Source organism: Symphalangus syndactylus, chromosome X (genome assembly GCF_028878055.3).
Source record: "Symphalangus syndactylus isolate Jambi chromosome X, NHGRI_mSymSyn1-v2.1_pri, whole genome shotgun sequence".
Taxonomy (NCBI): Eukaryota; Metazoa; Chordata; class Mammalia; order Primates; family Hylobatidae; genus Symphalangus; species Symphalangus syndactylus.
Window position 1 is genome coordinate 62,737,742 of NC_072447.2, and position 19,626 is coordinate 62,757,367.

At 50.6% G+C, this 19,626-nt stretch overlaps 1 protein-coding gene and 1 non-coding gene across 11 annotated transcripts; one reads left to right on the forward strand and one right to left on the reverse strand.

Annotated features, from left to right (window-relative positions):
• Positions 1-34: 34 nt before the first annotated feature.
• On the reverse strand, positions 35-6,433 carry WDR45 (WD repeat domain 45). Of its 10 annotated transcripts, none has more exons than XM_063634366.1 (11): positions 5,531-6,433; positions 3,627-3,698; positions 3,424-3,498; positions 3,230-3,334; positions 2,235-2,340; positions 2,020-2,114; positions 1,458-1,537; positions 1,137-1,345; positions 956-1,057; positions 728-873; positions 35-504 (listed from the first exon to the last, which is right to left on the reverse strand). In XM_063634366.1, the coding sequence occupies exons 2-11, from the start codon at positions 3,679-3,681 to the stop codon at positions 395-397; spliced, it is 1,083 nt and encodes a 360-aa protein (XP_063490436.1). In that variant the 5' UTR covers positions 3,682-3,698; positions 5,531-6,433; the 3' UTR covers positions 35-394. The 10 variants fall into 10 exon arrangements, with proteins under 10 accessions (XP_063490436.1, XP_063490437.1, XP_063490438.1 ...); XM_063634367.1 differs by lacking the exon at positions 5,531-6,433 and adding an exon at positions 5,343-5,508 and having other exon boundaries at positions 956-1,045; XM_063634368.1 differs by lacking the exon at positions 5,531-6,433 and adding an exon at positions 5,343-5,507 and having other exon boundaries at positions 1,137-1,255.
• A 1,172-nt stretch (positions 6,434-7,605) lies between these two features.
• On the forward strand, positions 7,606-7,745 carry LOC129476655 (U4 spliceosomal RNA). Its single transcript, XR_008655055.1, has one exon. It is a non-coding gene; the product is annotated as a U4 spliceosomal RNA (small nuclear RNA).
• The last annotated feature ends 11,881 nt before the right edge of the window (positions 7,746-19,626 follow it).

Sequence of the window (19,626 nt, forward strand, 5' to 3'; positions counted from 1 at the left end):
ACTCCATGCCCCGCCCCTGAGGTCAAGCCGTAAATGCCATTAAGGGCCTTTTATTCGTATTCATCACATCGGAGATCATCTCTTCCTAGGAAGCTTTTAAAAAATCCCCAGGTTGGATTAGGGCACTCCCTCTGGGTCCCTGGCAATTTCCTCCAGGTTAGGGATCCCAAGGGGTCGCTGCCTTCCTGGGTCTCTGGCCTGGCCCTTGGGGCACACAGTCATCAAGAAGTGCTGGGGGGAAGTGAGCTCTTTATTTAGACATAGCTCTGCTGAGTGGAAAGTGGGCACCAGCCCCATTAATGCTTGCTGGCTGGTGGCTTCCAAGCACACCCCACTGCCAAGGCTCAGCTCTGCAGTCTGCCACTGCAGGTCCCTAGCACAGCCCCCAGGGTCCTTAAAAGTCATCATCATCACAGATGTCAAGGTACACGTCGAAAGCCTCTCTGTTGCAGTTTCCATCAGGAGTGAAGACATATTTGTGGAAGGTCCCATCTACGCAGATGGCTGGGGGAGGGGGGGTGGTAAAAGGTCAGAGGCTGCCACAGCCACAGGCTCCAGTCCTCTCAGGCATCTCAGGACCTAGGGTCTGCCTCCAGGCCTTTGCCCAATGCTGTCCCCCTTACTGATGATGAAGCTGAGCCTCACATGGCCCAAAAATCCTTTCAGGTCCAACCTGCAGGCCTTTGCCCCATGCAGTACCCCCAACCAAGGGGCTGTTCCCACTCACCAATGACAGAGTTGACGTTCTTGGAAGTATTGCGACCGAAGGCGCAGATGCAAGCTGACTCAGCAGGCACAGTGAAGCTCGCCAGGCTCCACTGAGAGTCCACGTACTGCCCAATCATAGGCCCCACCTTGCCCACGCGAGCCAGCCTGCAGGCAGCACTGGCTAAGCCCAGGTATGGTAAACGGGCAGGGGGACAGGGACACGGTAGGGTGGGGAGGGGGTACTCACGCGGAGCGGCGGTTGAGGCGGGTATCCTTGAGAGCAAAGATATGGACGGTGCCCTTATCACTGGAAGCGCAGAGGAAGGAGGAGTCGTGGCTGAAGTTAATGCTAGAAGACAGATCAGCAGTGATGCCCACATGTCATGTGGTATGGGGTCACCAGCCCACCATGCATACCCTGTGCTCACCAGTAGAGGGTGGCAGGGTCAGTGCCTCGGCGCAGCTCCACCAGTTTCTCTTTGGATTGTGTGTCAAAGAGGCGAATAAGGGTACCCTTCTGGGAGGCTGAGGCCACTACAGTGCCTGGCTGGTTTAGAGACACACAGGCTATGTCACTCTGATGTGCATTGATCGTGAATGGAGCAGACGAGGTGCCAGGCTTTGTGCTCGCCAGGTCCTGGGGTAGGAGGGAGGAGTCTGAGGTTGGGGTGGTATGGAGGGAAGGGGCCAAGAGTCCACAAGGAAGCCAGTCCACGAACCTACCCACCCTTGTCCACTGGACGGCTCACCACAAGTTGCAGACTCCCACACTTGTGTCCCGGGAACACTAACAGTTGCTTCTCCAGGCTGGGGCAGAGGTCACAGAGCCCTAGGGTGTGAAGATGGGGGGGGTGGGCGGCTGAAGAGGAGGCAGCATCTCAGAATGGACAGAGCTGGATGAGGACCAGACTTCAACCCTCCACGATAAGCTTAACTCAAAGAACCCTGAGGGGGCTCAGCTCAGCTGCACGCCCCGCCAGCTAGGCAGATTCCATTCCTAGCTCTGCAGCTGTGGAATCTAGTAAGCTGCTATGACAGCCCCAGGAAGCTCAGGGATCCCTGACACACCCACCCATGTCCTCACGAGGTGTTTCTGCTCTGCCACTGGGGTACCCAGGGGTGGGGCAGGGCTGGAGGTGGGGAGAACTGGCTGAGGGCTGGAAAGATGGAGAGGCTGTGAGTGTGAGCATCTCCCTGCCTCTTTCCCCATTTCTCTGTGTGTGAGTGCCCCTTCCTTTCTTTCCTCATCTCTGCCCCTCTGCCCCATCCACTGTTTCATGCCCTTACACCTGTGTATCTGAGCCCTCTCACCCTTGGGGTTGTCCCGGGTATCAAACTCAAACAGCTTTCGGGGATTGTCGGGGAAGGAGTACACATAGATGCGGTTCTTCAGCACGATCACGATTCTGTGGGTATCACACAACACAGGATGGCCGTGAGGGGGTGGCGGGATGCCCAGGGAGGACTATCCCTCTCACTTACTGTGGGGACCTCCTACCTCCCACCCCGGTCCTCCTCAGGCTCACTTGTCATGGCGCATGCGCACAGAAAGCACTGGCTTGGTGAATGTGAACTCCAGCACCAGCTTCTCCTTGGAGTCCTTGCCCTCCCGGGCATCGTCCCAGATCAGCACTGCTGGGCAGGTGGGTGGGTTGTCGGGGCCAAGGTTTAGGGTAAGGGGCAGCCCTGGTGACACAGGATCCACCCCTGCTTCCCAGGGACCTCAACCTACTTGCTTAGCCTTTCAATAAACAACCAGTGAGATCCTCGCACAGCACGAGCACTTGTGGATATGATCCCTGAGAGGAGTGTTCTAGACTGTTACACTCATCTACAGATGAGGAAACTGAGGTTCAAAGTGGTTGAGTGTCTGGCCAAGGACCTCAAAGCCCATCAGCAACCAAACAGGGACTCACACTCAGGCCTGTAACTTCCCCTCGGTAACTATTTCTGCCTCCAGGGTCCTAGTCCACGCACCCTGGAGATTTCCGTGAGGAATCCTAGGGCTCTGTGACTCACCTAGGGCAACTCCTGCCTTGTCCAGATGGGATCATCAAGAAAAACCCTTAAAGTAAGATGGCATTTGAGGCTCAAGCCAAGGGGGTATTGGGAAGACGGCTCCAAGATTTTAAAACCTATTGCTTGTGTGACCTTGGATGAGTCACTTAACTGCACTGGGCCTCAGTTTCCTCATCGGTAAAAATGGGGATAATGATCCTTCCTACCCCATAGAGTTACTGTGAGGATTAAATGAGTTAATAGACGTAAAGTGCTTAGGGCAGTCCCAGGCTCACAGTAAGTGCTCTAGGGCATGGCACACAGGAGGCACTCAATCAGCGTTTTTAAAATGAAAACAAAGCACCAAGCTTCTCAAGCTGTAAGATCCATGACTTCCAAGCTGTAGGCCTCCTCTCTGTGTGACTCTGAAGTACTCTGTCTTCATCTGCCAGTACCTTGGGCTGCCTGTGGGAGGCCAGGAGTCCGAGAAATCTGGGCCAAAGGGCAGGATGAGGGTGCTTACCTGAGATCTCTGAGAACTTGGGACTACTACCACCGCCCACCAAGGCCAGAAGGTTGGAGCGGTGCAGCATCTCCACCAAGCCCATGCTGCCCACCTGCTCGTGGTCTGGACAGGGACCAGGGTGTCAGTGGAGGTGGGAGCCAATGCCCAGCCCAGCTCTTCTGCCCATTGCCCCTCCCCTGCCAACAGCTCACCCAGATGCCCCTTCTCCATCAAGGGCTCCACGTTGTAGATGCGCACACCTGTCTCCATGGCGCAGCAAAAGCAGCCTGGGGGATGGAAGGAATCCAGACTGCCTTAAAGAATGCCCAGGTAGGAAGCTGGGGGCCCATGGCCCACTTCTGACCCCTCTTTCCCTCGCTCCCTCCCACAAGGGTACAGGCCCATCCTCTCTCACTTTGGTCTTGGTTGAAACGCAGGCTGGTCACCCCTCGAAGTGGCTGTTGAGTCATGGTGCAGGATTGTTCCCCTGGATACAAATGGGATAAAGATGAGAAGAGTCCTGGAGTCTCCCCTCCAAGTTCTGCCTCATCTGATTTCCTCCTCCTCCCACTCTGCTAACTACTGACTCTGGAGTGACTGCGAAAAAGATAAAAACAGGCCAGGCGTGGTGGCTCATGCCGGTAATCCCAGCACTTTGGGAGGCCAAGGCGGGTGGATCACCTGAGGTCAGGAGTTTGAGATCAGCCTGGCCAACATGGTGAAATCCCGTCTCTAGTAAAAATACAAAAGTTAGCTGGGTGTGGTGGGGCGCACCTATAATCGCAGCTACTCAGGAGGCCGAGGCAGGAGAATCGCTTGAACCCGAAAGGCAGAGATGGCAGTGAGCCGAAATCAAGCCATTGCATTCCAGCCTGGGTGACAGAGCGAGACTCCGTCTCGGGGGGGAAACAAATATAAAAACAGAGAGAGTCCCAGGGTCTCTGCTCTAAGCTCCCAAGATCCCAAACAGCATGGCCAGGAACCCTCCTTCTTTCAGATTTGGCAAGCTCCAGGCCCACACTGACGTGGACCCCACACCTCCTCTTTACATGCTGGCCCTCACTGACTTGTCAGGAAGTAATGTGATAGGGGGTGCCCCCGTGATATCTCCTCCCCACCCCCAGCCAATCTTGATCCCAATGCCAGACATGGCCTGGAACCACTCCCAACCCATTTCTCATCTTCACACCTGACCTAGCACCGGACTCTGTCAATAAATAGAAAAAAGTGGGCTAGGTGAAGCACTTCTTGTACCTCCCTGACTTGGCCCTGAGACTGCTATGCTTGGTCTGCCATCCCCAGGAACTCCTCTGCTCATACCGTTCTAACTGTACCCCAACCTATTTGACCACCCCAGAGTCCTCTCACACCTTTCCCCCTCACCGGCTTCCCCAAACCCCTTCAGGATGCCTACCTTGGGATGACCCCTTCTCATGCCTTGGTAGAACTACCCATCAGGGCCAGCCTAGAAATTCCCTTAGATCGGCTTATACCCTAGGGACTCTACCCTAGGATTCCCCCTAGCACTCTAAATTTTCCACCCCTGGGACATCTCCTTCCTTGTGTTCTGCTGTCCTTGACTACAACATAACCTGGCCTGGACCCAACCCCAGGAACCCCACCCATCCTCCTAAGATTCCCCCTCTAGACCCCTATCCAAGACCCTGCCCCAGGGCGCCCTTGCCCAAAACAAACCACCCACAACTCCTACCTAGGAGAACCTCAACCCCTAAGATGCCTGCACAGTCCCCTACTAAGATTACCGCCATAGAGCTCCCAACTTCCCTTCAAATCCTCAACTCCCCAAGAACTCTGGCCAGACACACTCCCTCCCCATCCTCCAAGAGCCCAAATCTCCTTCCTTTCTTTCAATTACACCCTCCACTGGAATGCCTCATGGTCTTTCTTTGGACAGCTCTGCCTTAGAGTTATTCTCTGGACAGCTCCAACTTTCAAGACCCCTTTTTTGCACCTCCATTCCAAACGCCCGCGCCACCCCAGACTCTGTCTGGGATGCCTCGCCCCTCTCCCAAGACCAGCCGCATGCTCCTTCGAACGCCAGCACCCACGCAAGACCTCTGCCTTAGACCCCTACTCGAAAGACTCCCAGCCTCCCCCAGACCCAACCAACCCTGGGATCGTGCTCCAGCTTCCTGCCGCCTTCACCAGCCTGACCTCCGCGTGTCCCTGACCCGGGCCCCTGCTGTCGGTGCCGCCCGCGGCCCGGTTTTCTGACCTCCCGGGCCTTGGAGCCCGGCTCGGGTGTTTACATCAGGCCCTACTTCCGGGGGAGGGAGCCTGTCGCAGGAAATGACTCACCTCAGCTGGAAAACGGCGGCCACCGCCTTCCTCGCCCAGTTCCCGGGTCTTCGGAGCATCGCGAGTGACAGTGGGGACCTCGAGGGAGGGCGCGGGGAGCGGAGGAAGGTCGGCTGGGGGACCAGAGGCGAAGGGGGTTCCTCAAGGCCGAGACTGTCTGAGGGAACCCGGAAGGGTGGGGAGAGAGAGCGTGCCTTGCCCCCAGCAGAGCGAAACCGGTCGAGCCCTCAGCCCCTTGGTCACCCACGATGGGGGAGTAAACCTTCCCTGCGAACAATTTTCGGACCTCCGCGGCGGCCGAGAGTAGCCGCCCCGGTTCGCAACACACAGTCCTCCCAGGCTTCCAGAGGGGCGGCGCTGGGGGTTACAGGCGGGGGCGGACCTGGAGACCTTGAAAGTGGAGAAACCTCCTTGGCTCCAGGAAGCCAAGGAACAGATTTCGCTTTCTTTCTCCCCACCCTACCCCCCCCAACCCCGCCAGCTCTGAGTTTTGTCTTTTGTGTTTTGTTTTGTTTTGTTTTGTTTTGTTTTCTAAGACAGAGTTTCGCTCTGTCGCCCAGGCTGGAGTGCAGTGGCGCGATCTCGGCTCACTGCAACCTCCGCCTCCCGGGTTCAGACGGTTATCCTGCCTCAGCCTCCGGAGTAGCTGGGATTGCAGGCGTGCGCCACCACGCCCAGCTAATTTTTGTATTTTTAGTAGAGACGGGGGTTTCACCATATTGGTCAGGCTGGTCTCGAACTCCTGACTTCAGGTTATCCACCCGCCTCGGCCTCCCAAAGTGCTGGGATTACAGGCTTGAGCTACCACGCCCGGCCTCTGCTTTTATTTTCACAAAATACAAAATAGCTTTTTGATAGTAAAAGGTACAAATGCTTTGGGTTAAAAAAAAAAAGGTCTTACCTATGATAAAGCTTAAAAAAAAAAAGGCCCCAAATTATATGCATACTGGAAGAAATTTTTTTGAGACGGAGTTTGGCTCTTTTTGCCCAGGCTGGAGTGCAATTAGCGCAATCTCGGCTCACCACAACCTCCACCTCCCGGGTTCAAGGGATTCTCCTGCCTCAGCCTCCCAAGTAGCTGGGATTACAGGCATGTGCCACCACGCCCAGCTAATTTTGTATTTTTAGTAGAGACCGGGTTTCTCCATGTTGATCAGTCTAGTCTTGAACTCCTGACCTCAGGTGATCCGCCTGCCTCGGCCCCCCGAAGTGTTGGGATTACAGGCGTGAGCCACTGTGCCCGGCTGGAAGGATCTTTAATTAAACTTTACATTAAGAAATAATAAATAGGCTGGGCGCAGTGGCTCACGCCTGTAATCCCAGCACTTTGGGAGGTCGAGGCAGGCGGATCATGAGGTCAGGAGTTCGAGATCAGCCTGGCCAGCATGGTGAAACCCCGTCTCTACTAAAAATACAAAAAATTAGCCAGGCATGGTGGTGCGCACCTGTAGTTCCAGCTACTTGGGAGGCTGAGGCAGGAGAATCACTTGAACCCAGGAGGAGGAGGTTGCAGTGAGCCGAGATCACACCACTGCACTCCAGCCTGGGTAACATAGAGTGAGACTCTGTCTTGAAAAAAAAAAAAAAAAAAGCCGGGCGTGGTGACACGTGCCTGTAATCCTAGCTACTGGGGAGGCTGAGGCAGGAAAGCCGCTTGAACCTAGGAGGCGGAGGTTGCAGCAAGCCCAGATCCTACCATTGCACTCCAGCCTGGCAGACAAGAGTGAAACTCCCGTCTCAAAAAAAAAAAAGGGCTGGGCATGGTGATGCATGCCTGTAATCCCAGCACTTTGGGAGGCCAAGGCAGGCGGATTGCCTGAGCTCAGGGGTTTGAGACCACCCTGGGTAACATGGTGAAACCTCCTCTCTACTAAAATACAAAAAATTAGCCGGGCGTGGTGGCGGGCACCTGTAAGTCCCAGTTACTCGGGAGGCTGAGGCAGGAGAATCATTGGAACCCAGAAGGCAGAGGTTGCAGTGAGCCAAGATCGTGCCACTGCACTCCAGCCTGGGTGACAGAGGGAAACCCTGTCTCAAAAAAAAAAAAAAAGAATATTCTTGAAAAAAAAGAAATACGCTTTTTGCAGTGGCAGTATCATAGCCAATGAGGTTTAGCCAAAGTGTGGATATTGCTACTTGGAAACTTTTCCCAATACCCCGCCCCGAAGACTTGCAATATAGTCAGCACTGGCAATTTTTGACAGTCTATGAAGACTGAATATTAAAGAAAAAAAAGAAAAAATACAGAGAAATCTCATACTTTTAATACAATCAGGGTTTCACATTGAGGCAATCCCCCCTTTACTTTTTTTTGAAGTATTGTTTTGATGCTTCTATTTTTTCATATATTAATCTATAAGAACATCTTTTAAACTCATCCTTTTTAACCAGTTCATGATATTATGTAGCATTGTTCAGCCCTTCCCCAACTAATGGCTGCCTAGGTTGTTTCAGATACTGTGTCGTCAATTCCCATGTATATATTTACTTGCGAATTTTGGCCCTATATACTCCCCTTGGCATGATTCCACTACTGTGCTCCTCAACAAGGCCAATCATCTGGCTTTCTTCAGACTCCACTTCCTCATGTCCCAGACCATATTCAACTCAATTCAATTTGGTGTCTGTCACTCCCATGTCTTTGGGACTGCTCTTAACCAGACCACTGATGAATAATAATCTTGCCAAACCAGCAATCACTTCTCTGCCCTCTCCTGTGACTTTCTAGTGAAACCCACAATTTCTTTCTCTCACTCTCTTGGTTTTTATTTTTCTTTCTTTCTTTTTTTAAGATGGAGTCTCACTCTGTCATGTAGGCTGTAGTGCAGTGGCACGATCTCGGCTCACTGCAACCTTTGCTTCCTGGTTTCAAGTGATTCTCCTGCCTTAGCCTCCCGAGTAACTGAGATTGCAGGCATGCGCCACCATGCCCAGCTAATTTTTTTTTTTTGAGACAGAGTCTAGCTCTGTCATCCAGGCTGGAGTGTGGTGGCGCGATCTCAGCTAACTGCAACCTCCGCCTCCCAGGTTCAAGCAATTCTCCTGCCTCAGCTTCCCAAGTAGCTGGGATTATAGGCACGCACCACCACGCCCGGCTAATTTCACTCCTGACCTTGTGATCCACCCGCCTTGGCCTCCCAAAGTGCTGGGATTACAGGTGTGAGCCACCGCGCCCAGCCTAATTTTTGTATTTTTAGTAGAGATGAGGTTTCACCATATTGGCCAGGCTGGTCTGGAACTCCTGACCTCATGATCCACCTGTCTTGGCCTCCCAAAATGGGGATTACAGGCGTGAGCCACCATGCCCAGCCTCTCTTGTTTTTTTTTTTTCTCCATCTCTGGCTACTCCTCCACTTGTATCAAACTTCCAAATATTAGAATATCCTTGGGTATAATCCTGTCTGATCCTCTCTTCCTAAGTGACTTCCTCTTCTCCTATAGCCTTAATTATTGCAAATATTTGGAAGATCCTCTAGGCCTTCAGCTTAGACCTTTCTCTGGAACACCAGACTCAAACGTACCGTAATGACCTGTTTGACATTCATGTGGGTGTCACATGCTGCTTATCCATCCAAACAGATTTGTCCTATTTCCTTTGCTCAGATGCTCCCCCACTGTCTCCTTCATCTCAACCAATGGCATCACAATACAGTTTGTGGCCAGGCGTGGTGGCTCACGCCTGTAATCCCAGCACTTTGGGAGGGCGAGGTGGGCAGATCACTTGAGGTCAGGAGTTGAGACCAGCCTGGCCAACACCGTGAAACCCCATCTCTACTAAAAATACAAAAATTAGCTGGGTGTAGTGGTGCACACCTCTAATCACAGCTACTCAGGAGGCTGAGGCGGAAGAATAGCTTGAACCCGGGAGGTGGAGGTTGCAGTGAGCTGAGATTGCACCACTGCACTCCAGCCTGGGTGACAGAGTGACATTCCGTCTAAAAAAAAAAAAGAATAAAAATAAAAATACATTTTGTTACTCGAGTCAAAGAGCAGATATATCATGCTTAATTCCCCTCCGTTTTTTTCTTTTTTCTTTTTTTTGAGATGGAGCCTTGCTCTGTCACCCAGGCTGGAGTGCGGTGGTGCAATCTCAGCTCACTGCAACCTCCACCTCCCGGGTTCAAGCTGTTCTTCCACCTCAGCCTCCTGAGTAGCTGGGATTACAGGTGTGTGCCACCACGCCCGGATAATTTTTGTATTTTTAGTAGAGACAGAGTTTCACCATGTTGGTCAGGTTGGTCTCAAACTCCTGACCTCAAGTGATCCGCCCACCTGGGCCTCCCAAAGTGCTAGGATTACAGGCATGAACCACCGTGCCTGGCCCAACATCTCTTTAAACAACTGCCCCTGGGCATGGGTGGGTGGGTGGAGGATGTGACTGAGCTGAGATGCTCCTTTCTCTCTGGGACTGATAAATTTTGCATACTTTACATATCTCAGACTGCCCTTGGGCTATTTGTCTTTTCTCTTCCCCCACCCCCCAGGCGGAGTCTTGCTCTGTCGCCCAGGCTGGAGTGCAGTGGCACAATCTCCGCTCACTGCAGCCTCCGTCTCCTGGGTTCAAGGGATTCTTCTGCTTCAGCCTCCTGAGTAGTGGGGATTACAGGCGTGTACCACCACGCCGGGCTAGTTTTTGTATTTTTAGTAGAGATGGGGTTTCACTGTGTCAGACAGGCTGGTCTGGAACTCCTGATCTCAAATGATTTGCCCGCCTTGGCCTCCCAAAATGCTGGGATTACAGGCGTGAGCCACTGTGCCCAGCCTCCTTTTTTCCTTTTTTAGAGACAGGGTCGGGATCCTCCTGTCTCTGCCTCCCAAAGTGCTGGGATTACAGGCATAAGCCACCGCTCCCAGCCTAGTTTTATTTTCTCAGTGCAAATTTAGGAGCCATCAGTACACTGTTTTCGTTTTTTGTTTCTTTTTCTTTAAAGATAAAGAAGGCTGGGCATGGTGGCTTATGCCTGTAATCCCAGCACTTTAGGAGACCAAGGCAGGCAGATCACCTAAGGTCAGGAGTTCAAGACCAGCCTGGACGACATGGTGAAACCCCGCCTTTACTAAAAATACAAAATTAGCCGGGCATGGTGGTGCATGCCTGTAATCCCAGCTACTTGGGAGGCTGAGGCACGAGAATCTCTTCAACCCGGGAGGCAGAGGTTTGCAGTGAACTGATATCGTGCCATTGCACTCCAGCCTGGGCAACAAGAGCAAAACTGTCTCAAAAAAAGAAAAAAACTTAGCTGGGTATGGTGGTGCATGCCTGTAATCCCAGCTACTCGGGAGGCTGAGGCAGGAGAATCACTTGAACCTGGGAGGTGCAGGTTGCAGTGAGTCGAGATTGTGCCACTTCGGTCCAGCTTGGACAACAGAGCGAGACTATATTAAATAAATAAATAAATAAATAAAAATGAAATGAAAGAGATCACCTAGCAAGTGAATGTAAATAAAGAAGAGGTTACAGGACTAAGACTTTGGACATTGCTAAGATATAGGGCTCAGGGGAACCAGGAGGAACTAGCAAGACTGAATAGGAGAAGTTGCCGGGCGCTGTGGCTCACGCTTGTAAACCCAGCACTTTGGGAGGCGGAGGCGGGCGGATCACAAGGTCAGGAGATCGAGACCAAGGTGAAACCCCATCTCTACTAAAAATACAAAAAATTAGCCGGGCGTGGTGGCGGACGCCTGTAGTCCCAGCTACTCGGAGAGGCTGAGGCAGGAGAATGGCGTGAACCCGGGAGGCGGAGCTTGCAGTGAGCCGAGATCGCGCCACTGCACTCCAGCCTGGGTGAAAGAGCGAGACTCCGTCTCAAAAAAAAAAAAAAAAAAAAAGACTGAATAGGAGAAGCCAGTGAGGCAGGAGCAGAGCCAAGAGAGGATTCCAGAAAGTCAAAGGAAAAAGCATTTCTTTTTTCTTTTTTTTTTTTGAGACGGAGTCTCGCTCTGTCGCCCAGGCTGGAGTGCAGTGGTGCAATCTCGGCTCACTGCAAGCTCCGCCTCCCGGGTTCCCGCCATTCTCCTGCCTCAGCCTCTCCGAGTAGCTGGGACTACAGGCGCCCGCCACCACGCCCGGCTAATTTTTTTTTGTATTTTTAGTAGAGACGGGGTTTCACCGTGGTCTCAATCTCCTGACCTCGTGATCCGCCCGCCTCGGCCTCCCAAAGTGCTGGGATTACAAGCGTGAGCCACCGCACCCGGCCAGGAAAAAGCATTTCAAGGACAGGTGCGGTGGCTCACGCCTGTAATCTGAGCACTTTGGGAGGCCAAGGTGGGAAGACTGCTTGAGCAGTTGCTGAGATTGTTTTAGCCAGAGGTTGAGGCTTCAGTGAGCCATGATTGTGCCACTGCGCTCCAGCCTGGGCAACAGAGCGAGACCCAGTCTCAGAAACAAACAAACAAAAATAAGTCATTAAACAGCAGTGATAATAAAAACAAACAGCAGCCACAACAAACCCTGGGAAGGACACAATCTGAATTTCAGAGTTGCCACATTATTTAAAATGTCCAGATTAGAAAACGCAAAGAAACTAGAAAGTAGGCCAGACACAGTGGCTCACGCTTGTAATCTCAGCACTTTGGGAGGCCAAGGCAGGTGGATCACTTGAGGTCAGGAGTTTGAGACCAGCCTGGCCAACATGGTGAAACTTTGTCTCTACTAAAAACACAAAAATTAGCCGGGCGTGGTGGCGCACGCCTGTAATCACAGTTACTCAGGAGGCTGAGGCGGGAGAATCACTTGAACTCGGGAGGCGGAGGCTGCAGTGAGCCAAGATCACGCCACTGCACTCCAGCCTGGGTGACAGAGGGAGGCTCCATCTCAAAAAATAAACTAGAAAGCGTAGCCCATACACAGGAAAGAAAAAAAGAAAAAAAAAACGGTAAATAAAAACTTCCACTGAGGAAGCTCAGATGTTGGAATTACTAGACAAAGTTTTTTTTGAGACAGAGTCTCACTCTGTTACCCAGGCTGGAGTGCAGTGGTATGATCTCAGCTCACTACAACCTCAGCCTCCTGGGTTCAAGCAATTCTTGTGCCTCTGCCTCCTACGTAGCTGGAATTACATGCATGTGCCACCACGCCCCACTAATTATTGTATTTTTAGTACACACAGAGTTTCACCATGTTGGCCAGGCAATATAGTGAGACCCCATCTCTACAAAAAATTAGCTGGGCATGGTGGTGCGTGCCTGTAGTCCCACCTACTCAGGAGGCTATGGCAGGAAGATCACTTGAGCCTAGAAGGTGGAGGTTGCAATGAGCTGAGATCGGGTCACTGCATTCCAGCCTGGGTGACAGAGCAAAACCTTATCTCAAAAAAAAAAAAAAAAAAAGAGAAAAAAGGAAGTACTGTACTTATATGTGTGGTACAACATGGATGAACCTTGAAAATATTATGCTATATGAAATAAGCCAGACACAATAGGCCACATATTTTTATGATTAATTTATATGAAAAACCAAGATAGGCAACTTCATAGAGACAGAAAATACATTCGTGGTTTTTAGGAGCTAAAGGCTAGGGGGTGCGTGGAATAGTGACTGGTAATGGCTAGGGGGTTTCTTTTAGAGGTAATGAAATAAAGGAATAAAGCTTCTTTTTTTTTTTTTTTTTGAGACAAGAGTCTGACTCTGTCCAGACTAGAGTGCAGTGGTGTGAACTTGGCTCACTGCAACCTCCGCCTCCCAGGTTCAAGCGATTCACCTGCCTCAGCCTTCCGAGTAACTGGGATTACAGGCGCCTGCCACCGTGCCCGGCTAATATGTTGTATTTTTAGTAGAAACGGGATTTCATCATGTTGGCCAGGCTGGTCTTGAACTCCTGACCTCAGGTGATCCACCTGGCTGTGCCTCCCAAAGTGTTGGGAATACAGACGTGAGCCACCACACCTGACCCAAAATAAAGCTTCTTGAATTAGATAGTGTTGATGTCTGCACAATCTTGTGAATGTACTAAAAACCACTGAATTGCACACTTTGAAGAGGTTGGTTCTATGATATGTAAATCTTATCTTACAACTATAAGAAAAGGAATGACTTATTGAAACATGGAACAACTTGGTGAATCTCCAATAACTTTTTTTTTGAGATGGAGTTTTTTGCTCGTCACCCAGGCTGGAGTGCAATGGCACGATCTCAACTCACTGCAACCTCCGCCTCCTGGGTTCAAGCAATTCTCCTGCCTCAGCCTCCCGAGTAGCTGGGACTACAGGCACCTGCTACCATGCCTGGCTAATTTTTATATTTTTAGTATGGTCAGAGTTTCACCATGTTGGCCAGGCTGGTGTTGAACTCCTGACCTCAGGTGACTCACCTGCCTCGGCCTCTCAAAGTGCTGGGATTACAGGCATGAGCCACCGTGCCAGGCCTTTTTTTTTTTTTTTTTTTTTTTTTGAGACGGAGTCTTGCTCTGTCGCCCAGACTGGAGTAGGGTGGCGCGATCTCGGCTCACTGCAACCTCTGCCTCCCGGGTTCACGCCATTCTCCTGCCTCAGCCTCCCAAGTGGCGCCTGCCACCACGCCTGGCTAACTTTTTTTGTATTTTTAGTAGAGGCGGGGTTTCACCGTGATAGCCAGGATAGCCTCGATCTCCTGACCTCGTGATCCGCCCGCCTCAGCCTCCCAAAGTGCTGGGATTATAGGTGTGAGCCACTACGCCTGGCCTCCAATAACTTTTATAGAGTGAAAGAACTAGCCGGGCGTGGTGGCTCACACCTGTAATCCCAGCACTTTGGGAGGCCGAGGCGGGTGGATCACGAGGTCAGGAGTTCAAGACCAGCCTGACCAAGATGGTGAAACCCCGTCTCTACTAAAAATACAAAAATTAGCCAGGCGCTGTGGCAGGCGCCTGTAATCCCAGCTACTTGGGAGGCTGAGGCAGAAGAATCGCTTGAACCCAGACGGCAGAGGTGGCAGTGAGCTAAGATCACGCCACTGCACTTCAGCCTGGGTGATAGAGTGAGTCTCTGTCTCAAAAAAAAAAGAAAGAACTTAGAGAGAGCCAGGCTTGGTGGCTCATGCTTGTAATTCCAGCACTTTGGGAGGCTGAGGCGGGTGGATCACTTGTGCTCAGGAGTTCGAGACCAGCCTGGCCAACATGGCAAAACCCCATCTCTACCAAAAATACAAAAATTAGCTGAGCGTGATGGTGCACGTCTGTAATCCCAGCTACTTCAGAGGCTGAGGCAAGATAATCACTTGAAACCAGGAGGTAGAGGTTGCAGTGAGCCGAGATCGCACCACTGCACTCCAGCCTGGGCGACAGAGTGAGACTCCGTCTCAAAAAGAAAGAAAAGAAAGAAGGAATTTAGAAAAGAGTTCATACTGAGATGCATTTACATAAAACTCTTAAAAAGGCAAAATATGCCAGGCGCGGTGGCTCATGCCTGTAATCCCAGCACTTTGGGAGGCCGAGGTGGGTGGATCACGAGGTCAGTAGATCGAGACCATCCTGGCTAACACGGTGAAACCCCGTCTCTACAAAAAATTAGCCAGGCATGGTGGCACTTGCCTGTAGTCTCAGCTACTTGGGAGGCTGAGGCAGGAGAATCGCTTGAACCCGGGAGGCGGAGGTTGCAGTGAGCAAGACCACGCCATTGCACTCCAGCCTGGGCAACACAGCAACACTCCATCTCAAAAAAAAAAAAAAAAAAAAGGCAAAATATAACAAAGTATATTTTGTATACTTTGTTATATTTTGTATGCTATAGTAACAAAGCAGATCCGTGGTTGCTTGGGGATGAGGGGGGGCAGTTAGGAAGGGAATTACAAAGCGGCATGAGGAAACTTGGAGACGATGATATGTTCACTATCTTGATTATGGTGATGGTTTCATGAGTGTATGCATATGTTGTTTTTTTCAAAACAAATACCTAACACTTCCGTTTCTTGGACCAAATTTTTTTTTTTTTACTTACCCTGTCCCCACCACCTGCTTGGACCAAAATGTAATACCTATTTATGTCCTAAAAAAAAATAGTAGCGGTTTAGAAAATCGACAACACATAGATAGAAAAAAAAATTGTTAAATAACTACAATTGCTTATTAATGGATGCATGTTTGTTAGACTCTGCACACCTTCCCAAACCTTAATCAGATTGTATGATATCACCTAAATCACTTGATCCATGCTGATTTTTGTCAGGTGTTTGCTTTTTATCACAGAAACTGCTGTAAACCCAGCTTTGCAAAAATATGTCATTGAAAGAAAAGTAGTTCAATGTAACTTTGAAACTTTGAACTCCCTTGAATAGTTTATGGGGTATCTGACATGTTGAGTACCCATATATTTCCCTCAAACAATTTAAAGCATCTTGCAGCGCCCCTGAGAATTCACTATGGCACTCTGAGGTGCCTCAACACAGTTTGGGAACTGCATTCCTAACTCATGCAGGTATGTGTTTCCTCATTCTGTGTCTTTTCACTTAGTATTATGTTTTTTTTGTTTTGTTTTTTAGAGGGAGTCTCTGTCACCCAGGCTGGAGTGCAATGGCGCCATCTTGGCTCACTGCAACCTCCGCCTCCTGGGTTCAAGCCATTCTCCTGCCTCAGCCTCCCAAGTAGCCGAGATTACAGGTGCCCACCACCACGCCCAGCTAATTTTTGTATTAGAGACGGGGTTTCCATGTTGGTCAGGATGATCTCGATCTCCTGACCTCGGCCTCCCAAAGTGCTGGGATTACAGGCGTGAGCCATTCTGCCTGGCCAGTATTATGTTTTTAAGCTTGATACTTTGTTTTCTTTTAATAGGGATGGGGTCTCGAGGTCTCACTATGTTGCCCAGGCTATTTTTTTTTTTTTTGAGACGGAATTTTGCTCTTGTCATCCAGGCTGGAGTGCAATGGCACGATCTCAGCTCACTGCAACCTCCACCTCCTGGGTTCAAGCAATTCTCTTGCCTGGGATTACAGGCTTGAGCCACTGAGCCAGGCCAGCCCAGGCTAATCTTGAACCACTGGGCTCAAGTAATCTTCCCGTCTCAGTCTTCCAGAGTGCTAGGATTACAGGCGTGAGCCACCACAATCAGTATTTTTTTTTTTAATGAGTCAGGGTCTCCCTCTGTCACCCACACTGGAGTGCAGTGGTGTGATCATAGTTCACTGCAGCCTCGAACTCCTGGGCTCAAGCAATACTCCCACTTCAGCCTCCCGAGTAGCTGGGACTACAGGCACACTTCACCATGCCCAGCTTTTTAAAACATTTTTTTTGTTAAGGTGCAGTCTCATTATGTTGGCCAGGCTGGTCTCAAATTGCCGGCCTCAAGTGATTCTCCCACCTTGTTCTCCCAAAGTGCTGGGATTACAGGTGTGACCCACCTTGCCTGGCCCAGGGTGTCTTTTTTTTTTTTTTTTTTTTTTTTTTTTTTTTTTTTGAGAAGGAGTCTCACTCTGTCGCCCAAGCTGGAGTGCAGTGGTGTGATCTCAGCTCACTGCAGCCTCCACCTCCTGGGTTCAAGCGATTCTCCTGCCTCAGCATCCCCAGTAGCTGGAATTACAGGCATGCACCACCATGCCTGGCTATTTTCTGTATTTTTAGTAGACACATGGTTTCACCATGTTGGCCAGGCTGGTCTCATAGGGTGTCTTTAACTAGCATGGAACCCACAAGGTCCACTCATTCATTTTTGTATTACCTCCCAGGCTCAGCATGGTGCCTGAACCTCTATAAGGAGGCAATGTGTGTTAACAGAGACAGGAGGGGTCAGGTGCAGTGGCTCACACCTGTAATCCCAGCACTATGGGAGGCCAAGGCAGGCAGATCACTTGAGGCCAGGAATTCGAGACCAGCCTGGCCAACATGGCAAAATCCCGTCTTTACTAAAATTGCAAAAATTAGCCATGCGTTGTGGTGTACGCCTGTAATCCCAGCTATTCAGGAGGCTGAGACATGAGAATTGCTTGAACTTGGGAGTTTGAGGTTGCAGTGAGCTGAGATTGCCCCACTGCACTCCAGCCTGGGTGAAAAAATAAGACTGTCTCAAAGAAAAAAACTTTTTTTGTGTGTAGAGATGGGGTTTCCCCAGGTTGCCCAGGCTATAACTGTACTTTAAAAGACACAATACTCTAGAGATGTCATTAGAGTTAGTTAGATTATTATCTTAATTGACCCTAAATTCACTATTTTGGAACTAAGCAACCAATTACGGCCTGGTGATATATTCACCTGCTCCCTAGATGGAGGTTCTGTGAATGCAGCAGCTCTGTCCATGTTGTTTACTGTAGGGCTGAACACTGACCTTGAGACATAGTTGGCGCTCAAAATTATATGTTGAATGAGAGAATTTTGATTAGGTGGATCTAATGCATTTGAAATAATTCATAGAGCTGGGCACGGTGGCTCAAGCCTGTAATCCCAGCACTTTGGGAGGCGGAGGCAGGCAGATCGCCTGAGGTCAGGTGTTCAAGACCAGCCTGGCCCCAGCCTCCCTAGTAGCTGGGATTACCACCACGCCTGGCTAATTTTGTATTTTTAGTAGAGATGGGGTTTCTCCATGTTGGTCAGGCTGGTCTCAAACTCCCGACCTCAGGTGATCTGCCTGCCTCAGCCTCCCAAAGTGCTGGGATTACAGGCATGAGCCACCGAGCCCGACCATCCTGGACATCTCTTAACCCTGTGATTCAGCTTTCCCTCTGCAAAGGGAGCATGCATTCCAGTGAAAGTTTAGAAGAATTACAGTGATATCACTTTCATGAATCAAAATTGCCTACTTGACTACAGGGGACCATTTGTGAAAATTACTGTTGCGGCTGGGCATGGTGCCTCACACCTGTAATCCCAGCACTTTGGGAGGACAAGGTGGGAGGATTGCTTGAGCCCAGGAGTTCGAGAACGGCCTGGGCAACATGGCAAAATTCCATCTCTACAAAAAATACAGACTGGGCATGGTGGCTCACACCTGTAATCCCAGAACTTTGGGAGGACAAGGCGGGCGAGCCTCCTGAGTAGCTGAGACTACAGGTTCACACCACTACATCCGGCTAACTTTTTTTTTTTGAGATGGAGTCTTGCTCTGTTGCCCAGGCTGGAGTGCAGTGGCGCGATCTCGGCTCACTGCAACTTCTTCCTCCCAGGTTCATGCCATTCTCCTGCTTCAGCCTCCCGAGTAGCTGGGACTACAGGCGCCCGCCACCACGCCTGGCTAATTTTTTGTATTTTTAGTAGAGACGGAGTCTCACCGTGTTAGCCAGGATGGTCTCGATCTCCTGACCTCGTGATCTGCCCACCTCGGCCTCCAAAAGTGCTGGGATTACAGGTGTGAGCCACCGTGCCTGGCCTTTTTTTTTTTTTTTTTTGAGGCGGCATCTTGCTCTGTCACCCAGGCTAGAGTGCAATGGCGTGATCTGGGCTCACTGCAACCTCTGCCTCCCGGGTTCAAGCAATTCTCTGCCTCAGCCAAGCAATTCTCTGCCTCAGCCTCCTGAGTAGCTGGAATTACAGGCACAAGCTGCCATGCCTGGCTATTGTTTTTGTATTTTTTTTTAGTAGAGATGGGGTTTCAATAAGTTGGGCAGGCTGGTCTTGAATTCCTGACCTCATGATCCACCTGCCTCAGCCTCCCAAAGTGCTAGGATTACAGGTGTGAGCCACCGCGCCCGGCCACATCTGGCTAATTTTTTGTAGGGTCAGGATTTCTCTATGTTGTCTAAGCTGGTCATGAACTCCTGGGCTCAAGTGATTTGCTCGCCTTGGCATCCCAAAGTGCTGAGATTACAGGCATGAGCCACTGCACCTGGCCTATAACGCAAATTTTATTTTTATAATTTTTTTTTCTGAGACCGAGTTGCACAGGCTGGAATGCAGTGGTGCGATCTCGGCTCGCTGCAACCTCCACCTCCCAGGTTCAAGCGATTCTCCTGCCTCAGCCTCCCAAGTAGCTGGGATTACAGGTGCCCGTCACCATGCCTGGCTAATTTTTTTTTTTTCTGAGATGGAGTTTTGCTCTGTCACCCAGGCTAGAGTGCAGTGGCGCAATCTCGGCTCACTGCAACAACCTCTGCCTCCCAGGTTCAAGCGATTCTCCTGCCTCAGCTTCTCGAGTAGCTGGGATTACAGATGTGCGTCACCACATCCAGCCAATTTTTGTATTTTTAGTAGAGATGG